General features: G+C 35.2%; 1 protein-coding gene and 1 long non-coding RNA gene across 2 annotated transcripts in view; one reads left to right on the forward strand and one right to left on the reverse strand.

Annotated features, from left to right (window-relative positions):
• col28a1b (collagen, type XXVIII, alpha 1b) overlaps positions 1-24,671 on the reverse strand; it is a 52,103-nt gene that overhangs the window by 15,143 nt on the left and 12,289 nt on the right. The window contains exons 4-13 of the mRNA XM_061915484.1: positions 19,529-19,549; positions 19,383-19,442; positions 19,251-19,304; positions 19,118-19,162; positions 19,013-19,039; positions 18,893-18,937; positions 18,778-18,822; positions 9,035-9,088; positions 2,073-2,141; positions 1,907-1,975 (exon numbers count right to left, since the gene is read on the reverse strand). Coding sequence (XP_061771468.1) covers positions 1,907-1,975; positions 2,073-2,141; positions 9,035-9,088; positions 18,778-18,822; positions 18,893-18,937; positions 19,013-19,039; positions 19,118-19,162; positions 19,251-19,304; positions 19,383-19,442; positions 19,529-19,549 — 489 coding nt within the window. The remainder of the gene's footprint in view (positions 1-1,906; positions 1,976-2,072; positions 2,142-9,034; positions 9,089-18,777; positions 18,823-18,892; positions 18,938-19,012; positions 19,040-19,117; positions 19,163-19,250; positions 19,305-19,382; positions 19,443-19,528; positions 19,550-24,671) is intronic.
• LOC133561870 (uncharacterized) overlaps positions 1-24,671 on the forward strand; it is a 36,597-nt gene that overhangs the window by 3,651 nt on the left and 8,275 nt on the right. Inside the window, exon 2 of the long non-coding RNA XR_009808786.1 lies at positions 2,053-2,192. This is a non-coding gene — a long non-coding RNA (uncharacterized LOC133561870). The remainder of the gene's footprint in view (positions 1-2,052; positions 2,193-24,671) is intronic.

The raw sequence follows: 24,671 nt of genomic DNA on the forward strand, positions 1-24,671 counted from the left end.
GCCTCCGACCTAGCACCATTTCTCTGGCTAGCGACCGAGCTAGCTACAGTCCCCAGACTAGCCTCTGAGCTGGCACCAGTCCCCAGGCTAGCGCCCGAACTAGCACCAGCCCCACAGCTAGCCTCTGAGTTAGCGTCTGTCCCCGAGCTAGCCCCCGAGCTAGCGGCAGTCCCCAAGCTATCCCCCGAGCTAGCGGCAGTCCCCAAGCTATCCCCCGAGCTAGCGTCAGTCCCCGAGCTAGCGTCAGTCCCCGAGCTAGCCTCCGATCTAGCGGCAGTCCCCGAGCTAGCATCCGAGCTAGCGGCAGTCCCTGAGCTAGCATCCGAGCTAGCGGCAGTCCCCGAGCTAGCATCCGAGCTAGCGGCAGTCCCCGAGCTAGCATCCGAGCTAGCGGCAGTCCCCGAGCTAGCATCCGAGCTAGCGGCAGTCCCCGAGCTAGCATCCGAGCTAGCGGCAGTCCCCGAGCTAGCATCCGAGCTAGCGGCAGTACCCGAGCTAGACTCCGAGCTAGCGGCAGGCTCCGAGCTAGCACCCGAACTAGTGCCAGCCCCCAGGCTGAACCCCTCGTTTCCACCAGCTCCCTGGCTGGCCCCTGTGTCTCCACCAGCTCCCAGGCTGGCCTCGACCTCTGCCCCTCGGCCTGCAGCGCCGACTTCAGCACCTCGGCCAGCTCCTCAGCTGCCCTCCTCGTCTTTGGCTTTGATGACGTCCGCTGCTTCCACGCCGCAGATGACGTCCGCTGCCTCCACGCCGCCGTCTTCCTATGCCTCTACGCTTCAGACGTCACCTCTTCGTTTCTGGCGAAACGCACCATGGCGCCACTCGCATACGCCTCCCCGACTTCCAAGATAGTGGCCGTTCCTTGGTTGCCCGCCTCGCCGGCGTCAGCGGCATTCTACTCGCCGTCGCCACCAGACTCGTCCCCGGTGGATTCGGGGACACTTGGGCTGGCGACCCACCACCATTTCGCCCCTCCGCCCTCCCTTGACTTTTGTTCCTGTGCTCTTGGTGTTTCGACCTGTGGGACATCTGGAAGCTGTCCATAAGAAGGGGGCTACTGTTACGGTTCAGACCCCTGCCAGCGCCGCTCGTCCATCTGTGCGCCACTTGGGACACGCCCACGGGCGCACACATCCAGGAATGAGGTGCGCGCGTCTCCGCCCTGCAGCAGCCGCCAGCTGCAATCAGTCACCTGCAAACTTCACAACTGATGGTAATGACGGAGCTGCCGTTATAGACCTGGACAACCTGCCATCACTCGCCGGATTATAGCCATCTGTACCTGACTCTTCCCGTGTTTCTCCTGGATCCCCTGTTGTTCCCCTTGCCTCCCGGACTGCCTTTTGGATTCTCGACCTCCCGCTTGGACACGTTTTCCCACGGACTTCCGCGTTACTTCACTCTCGTCAACATTTGGGTAAGACATCCTTCAGCTAATCTACACACATAGCCTTACACCATACACACTTGAGTTTTGGTCAGACTTCATTTCCTTGGTTTATTCATTAGCAGTATTAGTATTATTATTATTATTATTATTAGTACTACAGATATATGTATATATTTACTATATATAATAAATCTTTGGACATACTGCCACCTGGTGTTCGTTTGCCGTCACCTCCCCTTTAATCAAACATAACACAAACCATTGCAAAAACCTCCCTGCTTGGCACTCAGCATCAAAGGTTGGAATTTGTGGTTAAATCACCAAAAATGATTCCCAGGCGCGGCCCTTGCTGCTGCTCACTGCTCCCCTCAACTCCCAGGGAGTGATCAAGGGTGATGGGTCAAATGCAGAGAATAATTTTGTGTGTGTGTGACAATCATGTGTACTTTAACTTTAACATAACCTTGTAGGGGTGGTAAAAACCAATATGTATCCATACAAGGTGGAACCACTCACTGGTAGTCCTGGTTCTCCAATGCCAGCTATACCAGTTGGACCTGGTTTTCCTTGGTTGCCCTTTTCACCCTGAAAACATCACACATCAGCGGACATTCAAACATCATCACATTCCCAGGAAATAACATATATTTCTCTTAATCAAGGCTAGTTATGAAGACGTCACCTTGGCTCCCGGGAAACCAATACCAAAGTCTCCCGGTGGTCCCGGGTCACCGCCGGGCCCTCTGTCGCCCTGCAACGAGAAAACTCATTCAGAGGTCCATGTCACCATTCTGCACGTAATGTAAGTATCAAGCTGTAGATTTTTATCAAATGTCAAGTATTAACTTTGAGTTGAATGAAAGATGCAGTAAATATCGACAGTTCAGTTTATTATACAGTAATGCAGCTTGTAAAGCAAAGGTGTCAAACTCAAGACCCGGGGGCCAGATCTGGCCCGCCACGTCATTTAATGTGGCCCGCGAAAGACTGGAAATAAAATGTCAATAAAGTACTTAATATATTCATCGTTTTCATTTTGACAGAAAACATATGTAATGCATGCAATTTGTTTTCAAAAATGATACAATAATGTACCAAATATTATATAAAAATATGTTTCTAAAATAAAAAAGAAATACTGAAATATCTGCTTGAGTTTTGTATGAATCTGTGATAATAAAGGTGATCAAGTTACATTTGTACAAATTTAGGTCGGATAGTAGTTATAATCTGGAATAACAATCAACTATTAGTTTTGTGTTTCCAAATAATGTAACAAATATATCATCATACATTACAAATGTATTTCTTACAATAAAAATAAATATCTGATTGACTTATCATTCCAAAGCAAAAAATAGTACATTGTAAAACTAACAATAAATGTTAGGGTAAAAAAAACACCCACATTATCGTTTTTCCATTTACAGTAAGGCACCATAAAAACAACAACCTTAGATTTTACGATTAAAAAAAACTGGTCGATCTATGGCCAAAATTTTACAGTTTACTGGTTGTTCTGTTGCCAGAATTTTACCGTAAATAAACAGTAGTACGTTTTTGTATGTACACGAACTTTTTGAAAAAACAACAGCAACCATAAATATTACGATAAAACAGTGGTATGTTTTTCTATTTACACTAATACATCGTAAAAACAACAGCAACCATAGATTTTACGGTTAAAAAACTAGCCGCTCTTTCGCCAAAATTATACAGTAAAGAAACAGTGGTACTGTTTTTCTATTTACATTAATACATAGTAAATAAATAAAAAACATACATTTTACGATTAAAAAACTGGTTGTTTTGTTGCCAGAATTATACCCTAAAAAACAGTGATAATGTTTTTCTATTTACACATAGTAAAATCAACAGCAACAATGAATTTTACGATAAAAAAACTGATCGCTCTATGGCCAAAATTTTACAGTTAACTGGTTGTTCTGTTGCCACAATTTTACCCGTAAATAAAAAGTGGTACATTTTTGTATGTACACGAACACTTTGTAAAAACAACGGCAACCATAAATATTACGATAAAATAGTGGTATGTTTTTCTATTTACACTAATACATCGTAAAAACAACAGCAACCATAGATTTTACGATTAAAAAAACTAGCCGCTCTCTCACCAAAATTATGCAGTAAAGAAACAGTGGTACCGTTTTTCTATTTACATTAATACATCGTAAATACAAAAACCATACATTTTACGATTAAAAAACTGGTTGTTTTGTTGCCGAAATTATACCCTAAAAAACAGTGACAATGTTTTTCTATTTACGCAAATACATAGTAAAATCAACAGCAACAATGAATTTTACGATAAAAAAACTGGTCGCTCTATGGCCAAAATTTTACAGTTTACTGGTTGTTCTGTTGCCAGAATTTTACCGTAAATAAACAGTAGTTCGTTTTTGTATGTACACGAACACTTTGAAAAAAAACAGCAACCATAAATATTACGATAAAACAGTGGTATGTTTTTCTATTTACACTAATACATCGTAAGAACAACAGCAACCATAGATTTTACGATTAAAAAACTAGCCGCTCTGTCGCCAAAATTATACAGTAAAGAAACAGTGGTACCGTTTTTCTATTTACATTAATACATCGTAAATACTAAAACCATACATTTTACGATTAAAAAACTGGTTGATTTGTTGCCAGAATTATACCCTAAAAAACAGTGACAATGTTTTTCTATTTACACAAATACATAGTAAAATCAACAGCAACAATGAATTTTACGATAAAAAAACTGGTCGCTCTATGGCCAAAATTTTACAGTTTACTGGTTGTTCTGTTGCCGGAATTTTACCGTAAATAAACAATGGTTCGTTTTTGTATGTACACGAACACTTTGGAAAAACAAGAGCAACCATAAATATTACGATAAAACAGTGGTATGTTTTTCTATTTACACTAATACATCGTAAAAACAACAGCAACCATAGATTTTACGATTAAAAAACTAGCCGCTCTATTGCCAAAATTATACAGTAAAGAAACAGTGGTACCGTTTTTCTATTTACATTAATACATCGTAAATAAAAAAAAACATATATTTTACGATAAAAAAAATGGTTGTTTTGTTGCCAGACTTATACCCTAAAAAGCAGTGATAATGTTTTTCTATTGCCACTAATACGTAGCAAAATCAACAGCAACCATGAATTTTACGATAAAAATCTGGTCGCTATGACACCACAATTTTACCATAGAAAACTGTTATGTTTTTGTATTTACACTAACACATCGTAAAAACAACAGCAAGCATAGATTTCACAATAAATAGGTGGTTCTGTTGCCAGAATTTTACCGTAAATAGAAAGTTGTAAATTTTTGTATGTACACGAACACTTCATAAAAACAACAGCAACCATAAATATTACGATAAAACCGTGGTATGTTTTTCTATTTACACTTTCACATCGTAAAAACAACCATAGATTTTCCGATGAAAATCTATGGTTGTTCTGTTGCCAAAATTCTATAATAAGAAAAGGGTGATATGTTTTTCTAATTACACTAATACATTGTAAAAACAAAAGCAAGCATAGATTTTACAATAAAAAACTGCGCGCTCTATCGCCAAAATTTTACATTAAAGAAACGTTGGTACCGTTTTTTATTTACATTAATACATCGTAAATACAACAACAACCATAGATTTTACGATTAAAAAAACGGGTTGTTCTGTTGCCAGAATTTTACCCCTAAAAACAGTGATAATGTTTTTCTATTTACACGAATACATAGTAAAAACAACAGCAACCATAGATTTTACGATAAAAAACTGGTCGCTCTGTCGCCAGAATTTTACCGTGAAAAAAAAAGTGGTACGTTTTTCTCTTTACACTAAAATGCCGTAAAAACAACAGCAAGCATAGATTTCACAATAAATAGGTGGTTCTGTTGCCAGAATTTTACCGTAAATAGAAAGTTGTAAATTTTTGTATGTACACGAACACTTCATAAAAACAACAGCAACCATAAATATTACGATAAAACCGTGGTATGTTTTTCTATTTACACTTTCACATCGTAAAAACAACCATAGATTTTCCGATGAAAATCTATGGTTGTTCTGTTGCCAAAATTCTATAATAAGAAAAGGGTGATATGTTTTTCTAATTACACTAATACATTGTAAAAACAAAAGCAAGCATGGATTTTACAATAAAAAACTGCGCGCTCTATCGCCAAAATTTTACATTAAAGAAACGTTGGTACCGTTTTTTATTTACATTAATACATCGTAAATACAACAACAACCATAGATTTTACGATTAAAAAAACGGGTTGTTCTGTTGCCAGAATTTTACCCCTAAAAACAGTGATAATGTTTTTCTATTTACACGAATAAATAGTAAAAACAACAGCAACCATAGATTTTACGATAAACTGGTCGCTCTGTCGCCAGAATTTTACCGTGAAAAAAAAAGTGGTACGTTTTTCTCTTTACACTAATATGCCGTAAAAACAACAGCAAACATAGATTTCACGATAAATAACTGGTTGTTCTGTTGCCAGAATTGTACTGTAAAAAACAGTGGTACATTTCTTTATGTACACAAACACTTTATAAAAATAACAGCAACCATAAATTTTACGATAAAATACTGGTTTCCCTGTTGCCAGAATTTTTCCATAAAAAACATTGAGACGTTTTTCTATTTAGACTACCACATCGTAATTAACAGTAGCCATGAACTTTACGATAAAAATCTGGCCGCTCTGTCACCAGAATTATATCATGAATAAAATACTGGTATGTTTTTCTATTTACACTTACACATCGTAAAAACAAAACCATGGATTGTACGATAAATAAATGGTTGTACTGTTGCCAGAATTTTACTGTAAAAAACAGTTGTATGTTTTTCTATTTACACTTACACATCGTAACAACAACCATAGATTTTATGATGAATAAATAGTTGATCTGTTGCCAAAATTTTACAGTAACAACAGCAACAATACATTTTACGATTAAAAAAAATGGTCGCTCTGTCGCCAGAATTTTATCATAAAAGAACAGTGGTATGTTTTTCTATTTACACTTACACATCGTAAAAACAACAACCATAGATTTTACGATGAATAAATGGTTATTTTCTTGGCAAAATTTTACAGTAAAAACAACAAATTTTACGATTAAAAAAACTGGTCGCTTTGTCGCCAGAATTTTACTGTAGAAAACAGTGGTATGTTTTTTCTATTTACACTAACACATTGTAAAAACAACAACTTTTTTTAACTGTAGATTTTACGATAAATAAATGGTTGTTCTGTTGTCAGAATTTTACCATAAAAAAAACACATACGTTTTTATATTTACACTACCACATTGTAAAAAACAACAGTTACCTTGAATTATACGATAAAAAACTGGTCACTCTGTTGCCGAATTTTACCATTAAAAAAACAGTGGTACCTTTTTATCTATTTACACTAACACATTGTAAAAACCACAGTAACCATGAATTTTACGATAAAAAATGGGAGATTCTGTTGCCAGAATTTTACCGTAAAAAAACAGTGGTACATTTTTCCACTTACACTAAATCATCGTAAAACCAACTGGAACCATGAATTTTACGATAAAAAACTGGCCGCTCTGTCGCCAGAATTTTACTGTAAAAAAGCAGTGATACGTTTCTCTATTTATACTACTCCATCGTAAAAACAGAAACCATGAATTTTACGATAAAAAACTGGCCTCTCTGTGACCAGAATCTTATCGTTAAAAAAGTAATATGTTTTTTTTATTTACACTTAAACATCGTAAAAACAACAACCATAGATTGTACGATAAATAAATGGTTGTTCTGTTGCCAGAATTTTACCGTAAAAAATAGTTTTTCTATATACACAAACATACCAGAAAACCAACTGTAACCATGAATTTTACGCAAAAAAACTGGCCGGTCCGTCACCAGAATTTCAACGTAAAAAAACAATGGTACGTTTTCCTATTTTGCACTAATACATCATAAAAACAATACAACCACAGATTTTACGAAACGAAACCGTGGTAACATTTTTCGATTTAAAGTAACATGCTGAAAAATCATCGTAAATTGTACGATAAAATTCTGGCCACTGATTTGCCAGCCTACACAATTTTTTCCACACAGTACATAAAAATAATCATCAAATGAATAAGCAATTGTGTCATAATATCATGAGATGAATCCTTATACATTTATTTTATTATATAATTACAGTTTCAAGCGTTTTTTTCTGAGTGAAGCAGTAACTGCGATGTGGCCCTCAGTGAAAACGAGTTTGACACCCCTGTTGTCAAAGAACCAAACAGTTCATAGCTGCAACCTTTTTGTGGCATTTTGGGGCTAAAGAAGAGAGCTTTGTCCCCCGTGCTCCGAATGCATATGTAATATTTTCCCATGTGCCGTAAATCAATCATATTTGCTGCCGATAAAGACATCTTTGTCAAAAAACTGTACGTCAGCTCAAGCTTCATTCCTCTTGAAAGGTCACTGAGTTTGCCACAGTGCACATGTTGTATGAACTCGAGGAACTTGAGTCACTAAATGATAACAGCGAAGGCCATGCCTGCATCTTTTCTGGGAAAGTAACCGACAAAATACCCATACAGTGGGGCAAATAAGTATTTACTCAGCCACCGATTGTGCAAGTTCTCCCACTTAAAATGATGACAGAGGTCTGTAATTTTCATCATAGGTACACTTCAACTGTGAGAGACAGAATGTGAAAAAAAAATCCAGGAATTCAAATTGTAGGAATTTTAAAGAATTTATTTGTAAATTATATTGGAAAAGAAGTATTTGGTCAACCATTCAAAGCTCTCACTGATGGAAGGAGGTTTTGGCTCAAAATCTCACGATACATGGCCCCATTCATTCTTTCCTTAACACGGATCAATCGTCCTGTCCCCTTAGCAGAAAAACAGCCCCAAAGCATGATGTTTCCAACCCCATGCTTCACAGTAGGTATGGTGCTCTTGGGGTGCAACTCAGTATTCTTCTTCCTCCAAACACGACGAGTTGAGTTTATACCAAATAGTTGTATTTTGGTTTCATCTGACCACATGACATTCTCCCAATCCTCTGCTGTATCATCAATGTATCCACTTTGGTATAAACTCAACTCGTCGTGTTTGGAGGAAGAAGAATACTGAGTTGATTCCCAAGAACACCACACCTACTGTGAAGCATGGGGGTGGAAACATCATGCTTTGTGGCTGTTTTTCTGCTAAGGGGACAGGACGATTGATCCGTGTTAAGGAAAAAATGAATGGGGCCATGTATCGTGAGATTTTGAGCCAAAACCTCCTTCCATCAGTGAGAGCTTTGAATGTTTGACCAAATACTTTTTTTTCCACCATAATTTACAAATAAATTCTTTAAAATTCCTACAATGTGAATTTCTGGATTTTTTTTGCACATTCTGTCTTTCACAGTTGAAGTGTACCTATGATGACAATTACAGACCTCTGTCATCATTTTGAGTGGGAGAACTTGCATAATCGGTGGCTGACTAAATACTTTTTTGCCCTACAGTACACCCTTAATAAACATACAGTGCTGTTTTGTCCCACAGAAGACTTTCGTGATGTTGCCTTTTTCTTTGAAAGCTCGTTAAAATTACTTTTTGTCCGTGTGGTCCTTCAGGGCCAATGTCTCCAGGTGGTCCAAACTCCCCCTGCAACATACATACAATGGCTTTATTCCACATAAAAAAATAGGATTGGATTTTTAGCATCAAGACTATGTTGTTGTTGTTGTCATTTTCTAAGATAAAAAAAAAATAACACTTACATTTTTGATTGATTGATTGAAATTTTTATTAGTAGATTGCACAGTTCAGTACATATTCCGTACAATTGACCGCTAAATGGTAACACCCGAATACGTTTTTCAACTTGTTTAAGTCGGGGGTCCACGTTTATCAATTCATGGTAATCTTCCAATTGGATGAAACGTTTAATTTTGTCCGGTCAAATAGCTTTCTGTTCATTTAATATAGTGAAGATGGACATATTTCAAAAATGTATGCAAATGTTGATTCTTCTTAATTATTATAAGCTCTGAACTGTTATGTATACGATTACAAATTTTAATCATTTCATTTGTTTTTGCTTGTAAAAAAAAATACTTTGTCATTACATTACGTGAAATTAGAACTTGTTTTTTATTATTCACCTTTATTTTTAAATTTGCACCTATCCTTATAAAATGATGACTTGATACTATGACTTTACTGTTGAGTAATTATACATTTATAACTAAGAAATTATGACTTATTTCTTTTAAGTTGCATTTTTCTCACACTTTTTTGTTGAAAAATTCAACTTTTTTGTGTGTAATATTTTAATTGACTTATTTTTCCGCATGAAAATGATAATTCCCCCCTAGTTATACATTTCAAAACACGGTGTTATCACTTCCTTCTTGTACGTTACAACATTATATTTGTAAAATTTTACCTTAACTATTAAATTAAAAATGTTTTCTATTTTATTACCTCAAGAAAATGTAATACCAGTTATACAAATTACAAAAACATCCTTATTATACTACAACTTAATTCTCATAAAAATATTACATTTTTAACAATTTTTGTATTTTACTATGTTAAGAAAATGTAATAAAACTATGTAAGATAAAACTTTTTTCTCATATTACAACTTAAATCTTATAAAATACAAATATCATAAAGATTTTGAATAAAACGTTTTCCTCATGATATTACTATGTATTTTTTCAAATGTATTATTACAATTATGATAACTATTTTTTTTTAAATTGTATTTTCAAACTCATAAAGTTACGATGTTATACATGAAAAAATTTACCTTAACTATTAAATTAAAAATGTTTTGTATTTTATTAAGTCAAGAAAATGTAATACAAGTTATACAAATTACAAAAACATCCTTTTTATTTATTACAACTTAATTCACATTAAAAATGTAATTTTAATTTTTAACAATTTTGTATTTTATTATAACAAGAAAAGGTAATAAAATATGTAAGTTACAACTTTTTTCTCATGATATTACAACTTAAATCTTATAAAATACAAATTTTAAATACATTTTTTAGTACATGACAAAAATTTCATAAAAAAGATTTAAAATAAAACGTTTTCCTCAAGATTTTACTATATAATTTTTTTTAATTCATCATTACAATTATGATAACTATTAAAAAAAATATTATTTTTGTATTTACAAACTCATAAAGTTACAACTTTGAACTTGTAAAATTTTACCTTAACTATTAAATTAAAAATGTTTTCTATTTTATTACCTCAAGAAAATGTAGTACCAGTTATACAAATTACAAAAACATCCTTATTATACTACAACTTAATTCTCATAAAAAAATTGCATTTTTCACAATTTTTTATTTTACTGTGTCAAGAAAATGTAATAAAAAATATGTAAGATAAAACTTTTTCTCATGATATTACAACTTATAAATATATATCTTATAAAATACAAAATTTAAATACAATTTTTTTTTTTAGTACATGATGAAAATATCATAAAAGTGATTTTGAATAAAACGGTTTCCTCATGATGGTACTATGTATTTTTTTAAATTCATTATTACAATCATGATAACTATTTAAAAAAAAAAAATATTTACAAACTCATAAAGTTACGTTATACATTTAAAATGTTACCTTTACTATTAAATTAAAAATGTTTTGTATTTTATTAAGTCAAAAAAATGTAATACAAGTTATACAAATTACAAAAACATCATTTTTATTTATTACAACTTAATTCACATTGAAAAAAATTTAATTTACATTTTTAACAATTTTGTATTTTATTATAACAAGAAAAGGTAATACAATATGTTACAACCTTTTTCTCATGATATTACAACTTAAATCTTATAAAATACAAATTTTAAATACAAAATTTTTTTAGTACATGACGAAAATTTCATAAAAAAGATTTTAAATAAAACGTTTTCCTCAAGATATTACTGTATAATTTTTTAAATTTATCATTACAATTATAACTATTGAAAAAAATATTTTTGTATTTACAAACTCATAAAGTTACAACTTTGAACTTGTAAAATGTTACCTTAACTATTAAATTAGAAATGTTTTGTATTTTATTACATCAAGAAAATGTAGTACAAGTTATTACAAAAAAAATCCTTATTATATTACAACTTAATTCTCATAAATAAATTATTCTAGCGATCCCAAAGGGAATAAGCGGTAGAAATGGATGGATGTAATTTACATTTTTAACAATTTTTGTATTTTACTATGTCAAGAAAATTCATAAAAATATGTAAGATACAACTTTTTTCTCACGATTTTACAACTTAAATCTTATAAAATAAAAAATGTAAATACAACATTTTGTTAGTACATGACAAAAGTGTCATAGAAAAGATTTTAAATAAAACGTTTTCCTCATGATATTACTAAGTAATTTTTTTAAATTTATTTTTACAATTATAATAACTATTTAAAAATATTTTTTGCATTTACAAACTCATATAGTTACAACTACATAATTGTAAAATTTTACCTTAACTATTAAATAAAAAATGTTTTGTATTTTATTACCTCTAGAAAATGTAATACGAGTTATACAAATAAAATAAAAAATCCTTATTATATATATACTTATATATACTTAATTCTCATTTAAAAAAATGTAATTTACATTTTTTAATTTATTTGTATTTTACTATGAAAAGAAAATATAATAAAAATATGTAAAATACAACTTTTTTCTCACAATATTACAACTTAAATCTTATAAAATACAAAATTTAAATACAACATTTTTTAGTACATGATGAAAATGTCATAAAGATTTTAAATAAAACTTTTTCCTCATGATATTATGTAATCTTTTTATTTATCATTACAATTGTTAAAACTATTTAAAAATATATATATATTTGTGTATTTACATATGTATTCTCATTTATTTGAATTTTATTTTTAATCCCGGAAACTAAATGAGCAGCAAATGTTGCGGAAAAAAATTGTTTACATGTTCATCATGACAGAAATGAGGTACGGATAAACATTTTGGTTTGCAGGTGACAGTTTTTGTAAAAAAAAAACATTTCCATTTTTGGAAAGTTTGGAAGTGTGTCATGTTGCGGGTCAAAAATAACAAGCTGCGGGCCCCAAATCCACCCCAGGTGGCACTTTGGACACCCCTGTTCTCACACGTGACAAAAGAATGGTGTAAAAAAGGTAGTCATGTAGCAGGTCAGATGAATAAAAATCACACAAGAGGTGGATTTAAGTCAACATCCAGGTCTTTCATGTTCCTCAGCTTCTCAGACCCAGCTCAAAAAGCAACACAATTTTATTATTCCGACAACTAAGCGTCCAGGTCACTGTGGTAATCCCGCCATACAAAGTGTGTTCCTGCAAAAGAAAAATATCCTGCAAGCCTGATTTCCCAGCTTTGGACTCCGGATTAGCTGGAAGCCAATATTCACATTCCATTAGTGCAGAGGTGAACAAAGACGAGATTCCACGAGCAGTCGTCACAGTGGACAGTTTGATGTTCGCCTTTTGTATCGAAGGACGGCGGGGACGTAAAATAATGAAAAGAGGACGGAATTGTCACTAAACTGAACTCAATTTGCGCTTTTTGCTTTGTGATGCTTGACGACAGGATTGTATAACAGAGATTTTTTTAATGCAATATTTCCACTTTATTCTTATTAAAATACCAAATCGTTCCAATTTACCTTTATACTCAAAATTACAAAAATATTTGCCAGTAATTTTAATTATATTTAATTTATTAGTAATTCATTTAGTTTATTTATATATTTTTTTTCTGGTATTTTAATGACTCAATTATTTTACAACTTTATACTTAAAATGTTACCTTAACTATTAATCATTATATATATATATATATATATATATATATATATATATATATATATATATATATATATATATATATAAAATGCTTTGTATTTTATTACCTCAAGAAAATGTAATAAAAATGATATAAATCCTTGTTATATTACAAAATAATTCTCAGAAAATCCTTTTTAAATTTACATTTTGAACAATTTACGTATTTTACTATGTCCAGAAAATGTAATTACATATGTAAAATAAAATGTTTTTTCTTATGATATTACAACTTAAATCTTATACAAAATTTAAATAAAACATTTTTTTAGTATATGACGAAAAGGTCATAAAAATGTTAAATTAAAAAATCCTCATATTACTTTGTCTTTTTTTTTTAAATTACAATTATGATAACTATTTCACAAATTATTTTTTTTGTATTTACTAATGTATTCTCACAATTCTATACATTTTATTTGAATATTATTTTTAAGAAGTGTAAGAAAATGTAATAAAAATATGTGAAATAAAACGTTATCCCTATGATATTACAACTTAAATCTTATACAAAATGTTGATTAAAAAATGTTTTAATACATGACAAAAATGTCATAAAACATATTTTAATTAAAACGTTTTCCTCATGATATTACTGTCTTTTTTTATTATTATTACAATTATGCTAACTATTTAACAAATCAATTTTTTTGTATTTGCTAATGTATTCTCACAATTCTATCACTTTTATTTGAATTTTATTTTTAAGAAGAGTAAGAAAATGTAATAAAAATATGTATGATAAAACTTTTTTCCTATGATATTACAACTTAAATCTCATAAGATACAACATTTAAATAAAACCTTTTTTAGTACATGACGAAAATCTCATTAAAAAGATTTTTAAAAAAATATGTTTTCCTCATGATATTGCTGTCTTTTTAAAAAATTATTATTATAATTATAACTATTTAACAAATAATTTTTTTGTATTTACTAATGTATTCTCACAATTTTATAACTTTTATTTTAATTTCATTTTTAATAAGTGCAAAAAAATGCAATAAAAATATGTAAAATACAACTTTTCCAACTTAAGTCTCATAAAATACAACATTTAAATAATAAAGTATTTTTAGTAGATAACGACAATTTCATAAAACAAGATTTTAAATAAAACAATTTCCTTATGATATTACTGTCTTTTTTAAATTATTATTACAATTATGATAACTATTACAATTGGTTTTTGTATTTACTAATGTATTCTCACAATTCTATAACTTTAATTTGAATTTTGTTTTTAAAAACTGTAAGAAAATGTAATAAAAATATGTAACATAAAACTTTTACGACTTAAGTCTCATAAAATACAACATTTAAATAAAAAACAATTTTTTAGTAGATAACGACAATGTCCTAAAAAAGATTTTAAATAAAACAATTTCCTCATATTACTGTCTTTTTAAATTATTATTACAATTATGATAACTATTTAACATTTTTTTGTATTTACTAATGTATTCTCACAATTCTATAACTTTTATTTGAATTGTATTTTTAAAAAGTGTAAGAAAATGTAATAAAAATATGTAACATAAAACTTTTACGACTTAAGTTTCATAAAATACAAAATTTAAATAAAAATTTTTTTTTAGTAGATGACAACAATGTCATAAAAACGATTTCAAATAAAACGTTTTCCTCATAATATCGCTATGTAATTGTTTTTTATCATTACAATTATCATAAACTAATTAAGATTTGGTTGCCGTTAAAATTTGGACTTTAGTGGTACTGTGGGATAAGAGTTTGATTGGTTCTGTGAAAACTCCTATTGCGAAACAGCGCCGCCCATTAAAACTCATAAACAATTTATTCCATGCTTGTTTGCCTAAAACAGCAACATTTTCCATGTAACACCCTTTTTAAAAGAAAAAAAATCAACTTTTAGACAAGAATTATGGCCTAAAACACAGTATGATAGAATGTATCGTCGTAAAAACAGTTTTGTGAAGTAATGTTATAATAATAATAAAGGCATGTCTACCTTGGAAACCAGACTATCTCCTTTCAGCCACGTCTCCATCAAGCAGCTTCTCCATATTTTCATGGATAAATGTCCGACGTTTAGTATAGATATTATCTTAACGTACTCGGCTGGCGTGATCGACTCATTCTGCTTCAGTGCTACGCTCCAACTGCGAGTGGACTACACATGTTTTAGAGAACGGATCTTAGGGGTTTAGCGGTTAGGAGGTTGTAACCCCAAATTATTGCTTGTATCCTAAAACATAAACATTTGCCGAGAAACAGCTCGTATCCCGAATAACTCGTAACCTGGGTCACTTGTATCCCGTGAACCACTATACTTGTCGAATGAAAATGGAATTCGTAAAATTATTGTAAAAATACTTTATAATTACCCGCCCGATTGTAATTAAAACTGATGACATGTAAAACTACAACATATCGACTTTATTCTCTTAATATTTGGACTTTACTATTTATGACAACTTGCTGGTGAAAGTTGCGACTCCTTGCAAAATTACCGTTTTTCTTGTGAGTATATGAGTGTGTTTGTTACACAGCGGTGAGGGATGTCTTGTTTTGGTTTTTTCTGTTTTGTGAATTGCATGTTTTAGTTTGAAAAGCAACTTTCCTCCCGTTTCAGGTCACTTGCCCTTCCTTTTGTTTCATCAGTCTGACATCAGCCCTGACCCCTGATTCTTTCCACCTGTTCCCCATTCTCCTCGTGTGTCTTATAAGCCCACACCTCCCTTTGTTCTGTGCCCGATTGTCTCGTTTGTCCATGCCTTGCCTCGTCTCTTGTTTTAATTTCTTGATCCTGAATTCCCTTGTTGATATTTTGAGTTTTTCTTTTTCTCCTCCTCAGCAGAGTGATTTTGCTTATTTAGTTTGGTGAGTTTTCATTTTTTTCTTACAGTTCTTCCTTTTCCTCAATTTTTTGAGTGACACTTTTTGTTAGCCTTTTTTAGTTAACATACAGTGTAGACATTTTATGGTTATTGTTTCTCCCTCCTTTTGGAGCGTTTTTGTTTGTTTACGATAAATTTCATAGATTATATCCTGCGGCAAGTTTAGTTCGTTATTGTTTGTGTGTTTCCTCCTTTCGGAGTGATTTTCGGTTGTTCCTTTTTGTGGAACACTTTTTTCGCCGACTAGTCAGGTTATAGCCTATGTTGAGCTGCCCTGACTCTGGAGGGGAAAAGAAACTTTCAAAATAAAAGCCTGCTGGATTGTTCCCTACTCTGCATCTGAGTCCCATTTTTGACCAAGCCTGTCAGAGTTATTGTAAAATTGCGATTTTGTTTGCATTCAGTTCCGACTGGGAATGTAAAAAAAAATACGGCCCAAAAAATCATTAAGGCTTTATTTGGGCTTGCAATTACGACATTGTTCTCGTTATTCTGTCGTTTTACTCCTGTAGTATTTTTTTTTTTGTACACGCTGGTCACATTTGACTGAGGTTTCTACAAACCCCGTTTCCATATGAGTTGGGAAATTGTGTTAGATGTAAATATACACGGAATACAATGATTTGCAAATCATTTTCAACCCATATTCAATCGAATATGCTACAAAGACAACATATTTGATGTTCAAACTGATAAACATTTTTTTTTTGTTTGCAAATAATTATTAACTTTAGAATTTGATGCCAGCAACACGTGACAAAGAAGTTTGAAAAGGTGGCAATAAATACAGATAAAGCTGGGAAATGCTCATCAAACACTTATTTGGAACATTCCACAGGTGTGCAGGCTAATTGGGAACAGGTGGGTGCCATGATTGGGTATAAAAACAGCTTCCCAAAAATCGCTCAGTCTTTCACAAGAAAGGATGGGGGGAGGTACACCTCTTTGTCCACAACTGCGTGAACAAATAGTCAAACAGTTTAAAAAGAACGTTTCTCAAAGTGCAATTGCAAGAAATTTAGGGATTTCAACATCTACGGTCCATAATATCATCAAAAGGTTCAGAGAATCTGGAGAAATCACTCCACGTAAGCGGCATGGCCGGAAACCAACATTGAATAACAGTGACCTTCGATCGGCATTGTATCAAAAACTGACATCAATTTCTAAAGGATATCACCACATGGGCTCAGGAACACTTAAGAAAACCACTGTCACTTAATACAGTTGGTCGCTACATCTGTAAGTGAAAGTTAAAGCTCTACTATGCAAAGCGAAAGCCAATTATCAACAACATCCAGAAACGCCGCCGGCTTCTCTGGGCCCGAGATCATCTAAGATGGACTGATGCAAAGTGGAAAAGTGTTCTGTGTTCTGACAAGGCCACATTTTAAATTGTTTTTGGAAATATTCGACATCGTGTCATCCGGACCAAAGGGGAAGCGAACCATCCAGACTGTTATCGACGCAAAGTTCAAAAGCCAGCATCTGTGATGGTATTGAGGTGCATTAGTGCCCAAGGCATGGGTAATTTACACATCTGTGGAGGCACCATTAATGCTGAAAGGTACATACAGGTTTTGGAACAACATATGCTGCCATCTAAGCGCCGTCTTTTTCATGGATGCACCTGCTTATTTCAGCAAGACAATGCCAAGCCACATTCAGCAGTGTGGGTTCGTGAAAAAAGAGTGCGGGTACTTTCCTGGCCCGCCTGCAGTTCAGACCTGTCTCCCTTTGAAAATGTGTGGCGCATTATGAAGCGTAAAATACGACAGCTGAGACCCCGGACTGTTGAACTACTGAAGCTCTACATAAAACCAGAATGGGAAAGAATTCCACTTTCAAAGCTTCAACAATTAGTTTCCTCAGTTCCCAAACCTTTATTGAGTGCTGTTAAAAGAAAAGGTGATGTAACACAGTGGTGAACATGCCCTTTCCCAACTACTTTGGCACGTGTTGCAGCCATGAAATTCCAAGTTAATTATAAAATAAATTTAAAATGTGGACTCGTCATACCTCAGAGCACTTTTCCACTTTGCATCAGTCCATCTTAGATGAGCTCGGGCCCAGCAAAGCTGGCAGCGTTCCTGGGTGTTGTTGATAAATGGCTTTCGCTTTGCATAGTATAATTTTTACTGACAGTGGTTTTATGAAGTGTTCCTGAGCCCGTGTGGTGATATCCTTTACTTTATTTAATGATTATTTGCAGAAATAAAAATAATGTTTATGAGTTTGAACATCAAATATCTTGTCTTTGTAGTGCGTTCAACTGAATATGGGTTGAAAAGGATTTGCAAATCATTTTATTCCGTTTATATTTACATCCAACACAATTTCCCAACTCATATGTAAACAGGGTGTGTACTTTACTCGGACTCACATTTTTACGATGTATGCTTTTCCTCATTGAATTGTACCTTCTTGTAAAAATCCGACTTTTGAATAGTGTGACCTAATTCCTAAGACTTCGTACTCGTTTTGCAAGAACTTAAACTTCAATATTTTTAGCCCTGCTATAATTTTACAATGTTTTATTTAAAAAATTTTTTTTTACATATTTCATCCACTAAAAGTTACCTGTTTTCCCTTTGCTCCTCGTAGTCCAGGTGGCCCCTCCAAACCCTAAAAGACGACATTTCATTAATTCCAAGTGTTAATTAAGAACAAATAATCTTGTTAATGAAGCACATACGAGGTCACCTTTACCCCCAGGTGGTCCACAATCTCCTCTCTCCCCCTAAAAGAAACATTTTTTAAAAGCGGTGGATTTTACAATACATCTTTCGGTAATATGAGGATGAGAGATTCTTACTTTGTTGCCTTTGTAGCCCTGGCGACCCTGCAAAGACAGCCTTTCACAATAAGAGCCTCCTCATCCCCACATAAACTATGCAAGATAGACCAGGATACATTTTACCTCTGGACCCTCAACTCCCGGTCGGCCGTTCATGCCGGGTTCCCCCTTTAGTGAAGACAAAATAAATAATCAGGCCTAAAAATGACTAATTGTGTTTTGTTCTCATTTTGTCTCATCGTTCCCTGTGACCTACCCTCCCTCCTTTGGGACCAGGCGGACCTCGGTAACCCGGGTCGCCTTTCCTGCCCTGAAGTGAGACATTTTTCAACATTCTTACTGAACGTTAATATTAATAAACTTAGATTTTTAGCCCGCAAAAACTCACGGTAACTCCTGGGGGGCCTCGTTCTCCTCTTTCACACAAACACACCTGAGCTTCCGGGCACTAAGGAGTCGAGGAGATGATGAGTCAGGACCAGCATCCATGCTGTCGTGGAAATTTGAATGCTAAATGAAATTGCAAACACGTACCTCTTCTAAAACAACCGTACCCTGGAAGCAAAACAAGAAAAAAATGCAAAAAATAAATAAAAAGTTAGTCGTTCAACCAAAATTTTCAATTCTCAAAGTCAAACCATCTCTATCTTGTCAGCAGATCTCGTGAGACTTCAGCTCCATTACTTTTTAATAAATGTAATCATATAAATATATACAAACCCCTTATAATAATATGAGTTGGGAAATTGTGTTGGATGTAAATATAAAGAGAATACAATGATTTGCAAATCATTTTCAACCCATATTCAGTTGAATATGCTACAAAGACAACAGATTTGATGTTCAAACTGACAAACATTTTTTTTGTGTGCAAATAATCATTGACTTTAAAATTTGATGCCAGCAACACATGAAAAAATAAGCTGGGAAAGGTGGCAATAAATACTGATAAAGTTGAGGAATGCTCATCAAACACTTATTTGGAACATCCCACAGATGTGCAGGCTAATTGGGAACAGGTGGGTGCCATGATTGGCAATAAAAGCAGCTTCCATGAAATGCTAAGTAATTCACAAACAAGGATGGAGCGAGGGTCACCAATTTGTAAGCAAATTGTCGAACCGTTTTAGAACAACATTTCTCAACGAGCTATTGCACAGAATTTAGGGATTTTACCATCTATGGTCCGAAAAATCATCAAAAGGTTCAGAGAATCTGGAGAAATCACTGCATGTAAGCCATGATATTACGGACCTTTGATCCTTCAGGCGATACTGCATCAAAAACCGACATCAGTGTGTAAAGGATATCACTACATGGGCTCAGGAACACTTCATAAAACAACTGTCAGTAACTACAGTTGGTCGCTACATCTGTAAGTGCAAGTTAAAACTCTACTATGCAAAGCGAAAGCCATTTATCAACAACCCCCAGGAACGCCGCCGGCTTCGCTGGGCCCGAGTTCATTTAAGATGGACTGATGCAAAGTGGAAAAGTGTTCTGTGGTCTGACGAGTCCACATTTCAAATTATATTTGGAAACTGTGGACGTGGTGTCCACTGGAACAAACAGGAAAATAACCATCCGGATTGTTATAGGCGCAAAGTTCAAAAGCCAGCATCTGTGATGGTATGGGGGTGTATTAGTGCCCAAGGCATGGGTAACTTACACATCTGTGAAGGCACCATTAATGCTGAATGGTCCATACAGGTTTTGGAGCAACATGTTGTCATCCAAGCAACGTTATCATGGACGCCCCTGCTTATTTCAGCAAACCAATACCAAGCCACGTCTTACAACAGCATGGCTTCGTAGTAAAAGAGTGCAGGTACTTTCCTGGCCCGCCTGCAGTCCAGACCTGTCTCCCTTTGAAAATGTGTGGCGCATTATGCAACGGAAACCCCGGACTGTTGAATGACTGAAGCTCTACATAAAACAAGAATGGGAAAGAATTCCACTTTCAAAGCTTTAACAATTAGTTTCCTCAGTTCCCAAAAGTTTATTGAGTGTTGTTAAAAGAAAAGGTGATGTAACACAGTGGTGAACATGCCCTTTCCCAACTACTTTGCCACGTGTTGCAGCCATGAAATTCTAAGTTAATTATTATTTGCAAAAAAAAACAAAGTTTATGAGTTTGAACATCAAATATCTTGTCTTTGTAGTGCATTCAACTGAATATGATTTGAAAAGGATTTGCAAATCATTGTATTCCTTTTATATTTACATTCAACCCAATTTCCCAACTCATATGGAAACGGGGTTTGTATATATACAGTAATGGTCAAAAGAACATTACGTCATGGCTGTCTTGAGTTTCCAATAATTTCTACAACTCATTTTTTTGTGATAGAGTAATTGGAGCACATACTTGTTGGTCACAAGAGACATTCATGAAGTTTGGTTCTTTTATGAATTTATCATGGGTCTACTGAACATGTGACTATTTGGGTCAAAAGTATACTTAGAGCAATGTTAATATTTGCTTACATGACCCCTTGGCAAGTTTCACTGCAATAAGGCACTCTTGGTAGCCATCCACAAGCCTTTGGTTGAATTTTTGACCACTGCTCTTGACAAAATTGGTGCAGTTCAGCTAAATTTGTTGGTTTTCGGAAATTGACTTGTTTCTTCAGCATTGTCCACATGTTTAACTCAGGACTTTGGGAAGGCAATTCTAAAACCTTAATTCTAGCCTGATTTAGTCATTCCTTTACCATTTTTGACGTGTGTTTGGGGTCATTGTCCTGTTGGAACACCAAACTGCGCCCAAGACCCAACCTTGGGATCGGTGATTTTAGGTTGTCCTGAAGAATTTGGAGGTAATCCTCCGTTTTTAACGGTCCCATTTACTTTCTGTAAAGCACCAGTTCCATTGGCAGCAAAATCATGCTCAGAGCATAATACTAACACCACCATGCTTGACAGTAGGAATGGTGTTCCTTGGATTAAAGAGCTTACCTTTTCTTCTCCAAATATATTGCTGGGTATTGTGGCCAAACAGCTACATTTTTGTTTCATCTGACATCACATGGACAAAGATAAGTAAGACCTTCTGGAGGAAAGTTCTGTGGTCAGTAATAAATGGTGTGTTGCCCCACGTTAAAAGGCTTGGTAACCTACTTTAAATGGTGTGGACCACAATAAATGGCGTGGTATGCCACAATAAATGGCATGGTGGACCATATGAAATGGCGTGGCGGGCCATATAAATGGTGTGTTGCGCCACAATAAATGGCGTGCTGGGACACTTTTTAAATGGTGTGGCGGGCCACGATAAATGTTGTTGTGGTCCACATTAAATGGCGTGGTATGCCATGTTAAATAGTGTGGCGGGCCTCTTTAAATGGCCAGCTGGGCCATGATTAATGGCGTGCTGGGCCAATTTAAATGGTGTGGCGGGCCACGATAACTGTTGTAGTGTTTCACTTTAAATAGCGTGGTATGCCATGTAAATGGTTTGGCAGGCCACAATAATTGGCATGCTGGGGAAAAATAAATGGTGTGCTGGACCACTTTAAATGGTGTGGCGGGCCATTAAATGGCTTGGTAGGTCAATTTAAATGGCGTGGACCACGATAAATGGCGTGGTATGCCACATTATTGGCAGACTGGGTCACTTTAAATGGTGTCGTGGGCCACAGCAAATGTTGTAGTGGTCCACATTAAATAGCGTGGTATGCTATGGCAAATGGTTTGGCGGGCCACAATAAATGGCATGCTGGGGCACAATAAATGGCGTGCTGGTCCACTTTAAATGGTGTGGCGGGCTAATACAAATGTTGTAGTGGTCACATTATATGGTGTGGTGGTCCACAGTAAACGGTGTGGTATGGCACTTTAAATAACTTGGTATCCCACATTAAATGGTGTGGCGGGCCATTTAAATATTCTGGCAGGCCACATTAAATGATGTCGCGGGCCAAATTAAATAGTGTGGCAGGCCACTTTAAATTGTATGGTATGACACAATAAATGGCGTGGTGGGCAATGTGAATTGGCATTGGTATGCCACACTGAATGGTGTGAGAGCTACAATAAATGACGTATTGTGCCACATTAAATTGCGTGGCGTGCCATTTATAATGGCATGGCGCGTCGTGATATATGGTGTGGTGGATCATATGAAATGGTGTTGTATGCCACATTAAATGGCATGGTGTGCCACATTAAATGGCTTGGTGGGCCATAATAAATGGTGTGTTGAGTCACATTAAATGGCTTGGTATGCCACATTGAATGGTGTGAGAGCCACAATAAATGAAGTGTTGTGCTACAATTAAATTGCATGGCATGCCATTTAAACGGCATAGCGGGCCGTGATAAATGGTGTGGTATGCTGAGATAAACGGCGTGGTGGGCCATGATAAATGGTGTGTTGGGCCGATTTAAATGGCTTGATAGGTCACTTTAAATGGCGTGGACCACAATAAATGGCCCAGCATGCCACATTATTGGCATGCTGGGTCACTTTAAATGGTGTGGTGGACCAAATTAAATGGCTTGGTAGGTCACTTTAAATGGCGTGGACTACAATAAATGGCGTGATATACCACTTCATTGGCATGCTGGGCCACTTCAAACGGCGTGGTGGGCCACAATAAATGGCGTGGACCACAATAAATGGCATGGTATGCCACATTATTGGCATGCTGGACCAATTTATATGGTGTGGTGGACCAAATTAAATGGCTTGGTAGGTCACTTTAAATGGCGTGGACTACAATAAATGGTGCGATATACCACTTTATTGGCATGCTGGGCCACTTTAAACGGCGTGGTGGGCCACAATAAATGCCGTGGACCACGATAAATGGCGGGGTATACCACTTTATTGGCATGCTGGGCCATTTTTAATGGTGTGGTGGGCCACAATAAATGGCGTGGACCACAATAAATGGTGTGGTGGGCCATAATAAATGGTGTGTTGGGCCACAACAAATGGCTTGGTAGGTCACTGTATATGGCGTGGACCACGATAAATGGCATGCTATGCCACATTATTGGCATGCTGGGTCACTTTAAATGGTGTGGTGGGCCAAATTAAATGGCTTGGTAGGTCACTTGGGGCGGTTTTAGCTCGGTTGGTAGAGCGGCCGTGCCAGCAACTTGAGGGTTGAGGTTCGCTTCCCGCTTCCGCCATCCTAGTCAATGCCGTTGTGTCCTTGGGCAAGACCCTTTACCCACCTGCTCCCAGTGCCACCCACACTGGTTTAAATGTAACTTAGATATTGGGTTTTACTATGTAAAGCCCTTTGAGTCACTAGAGAAAAGGGCTATATAAATAAAATTCACTAATTCACTTCACTTTAAATGGCGTGGACCACGATAAATGGCGTGGTATGCCACATTATTGGCATGCTGGGTCACGTTAAATGGAGTGGTGGGCCACAGTAAATGTTGTAGTAGTCCACATTTATGGCGTAGTATGCCATGTTAAATGGCGTGGTGGGCCATAATAAATTGTGTGTTGGTCCACAATAAATGGCTTGGTAGGTCACTTTAAATGTCGTGGACCACAATAAATGGCGTGGTATGCCACATTATAGGCATGCTGGACCAATTTAAATGGTGTGGTGGACCAAATTAAATGGCTTGGTAAGTCACTTTAAATGGCGTGGACCACAATAAATGGCGTGGTATGCCACATTATTGGCACGCTGGGCCACTTTAATGGTGT

The sequence above is a fragment of the Nerophis ophidion genome, linkage group LG11 (assembly GCF_033978795.1).
Source record: "Nerophis ophidion isolate RoL-2023_Sa linkage group LG11, RoL_Noph_v1.0, whole genome shotgun sequence".
NCBI classification, from domain to species: domain Eukaryota; kingdom Metazoa; phylum Chordata; class Actinopteri; order Syngnathiformes; family Syngnathidae; genus Nerophis; species Nerophis ophidion.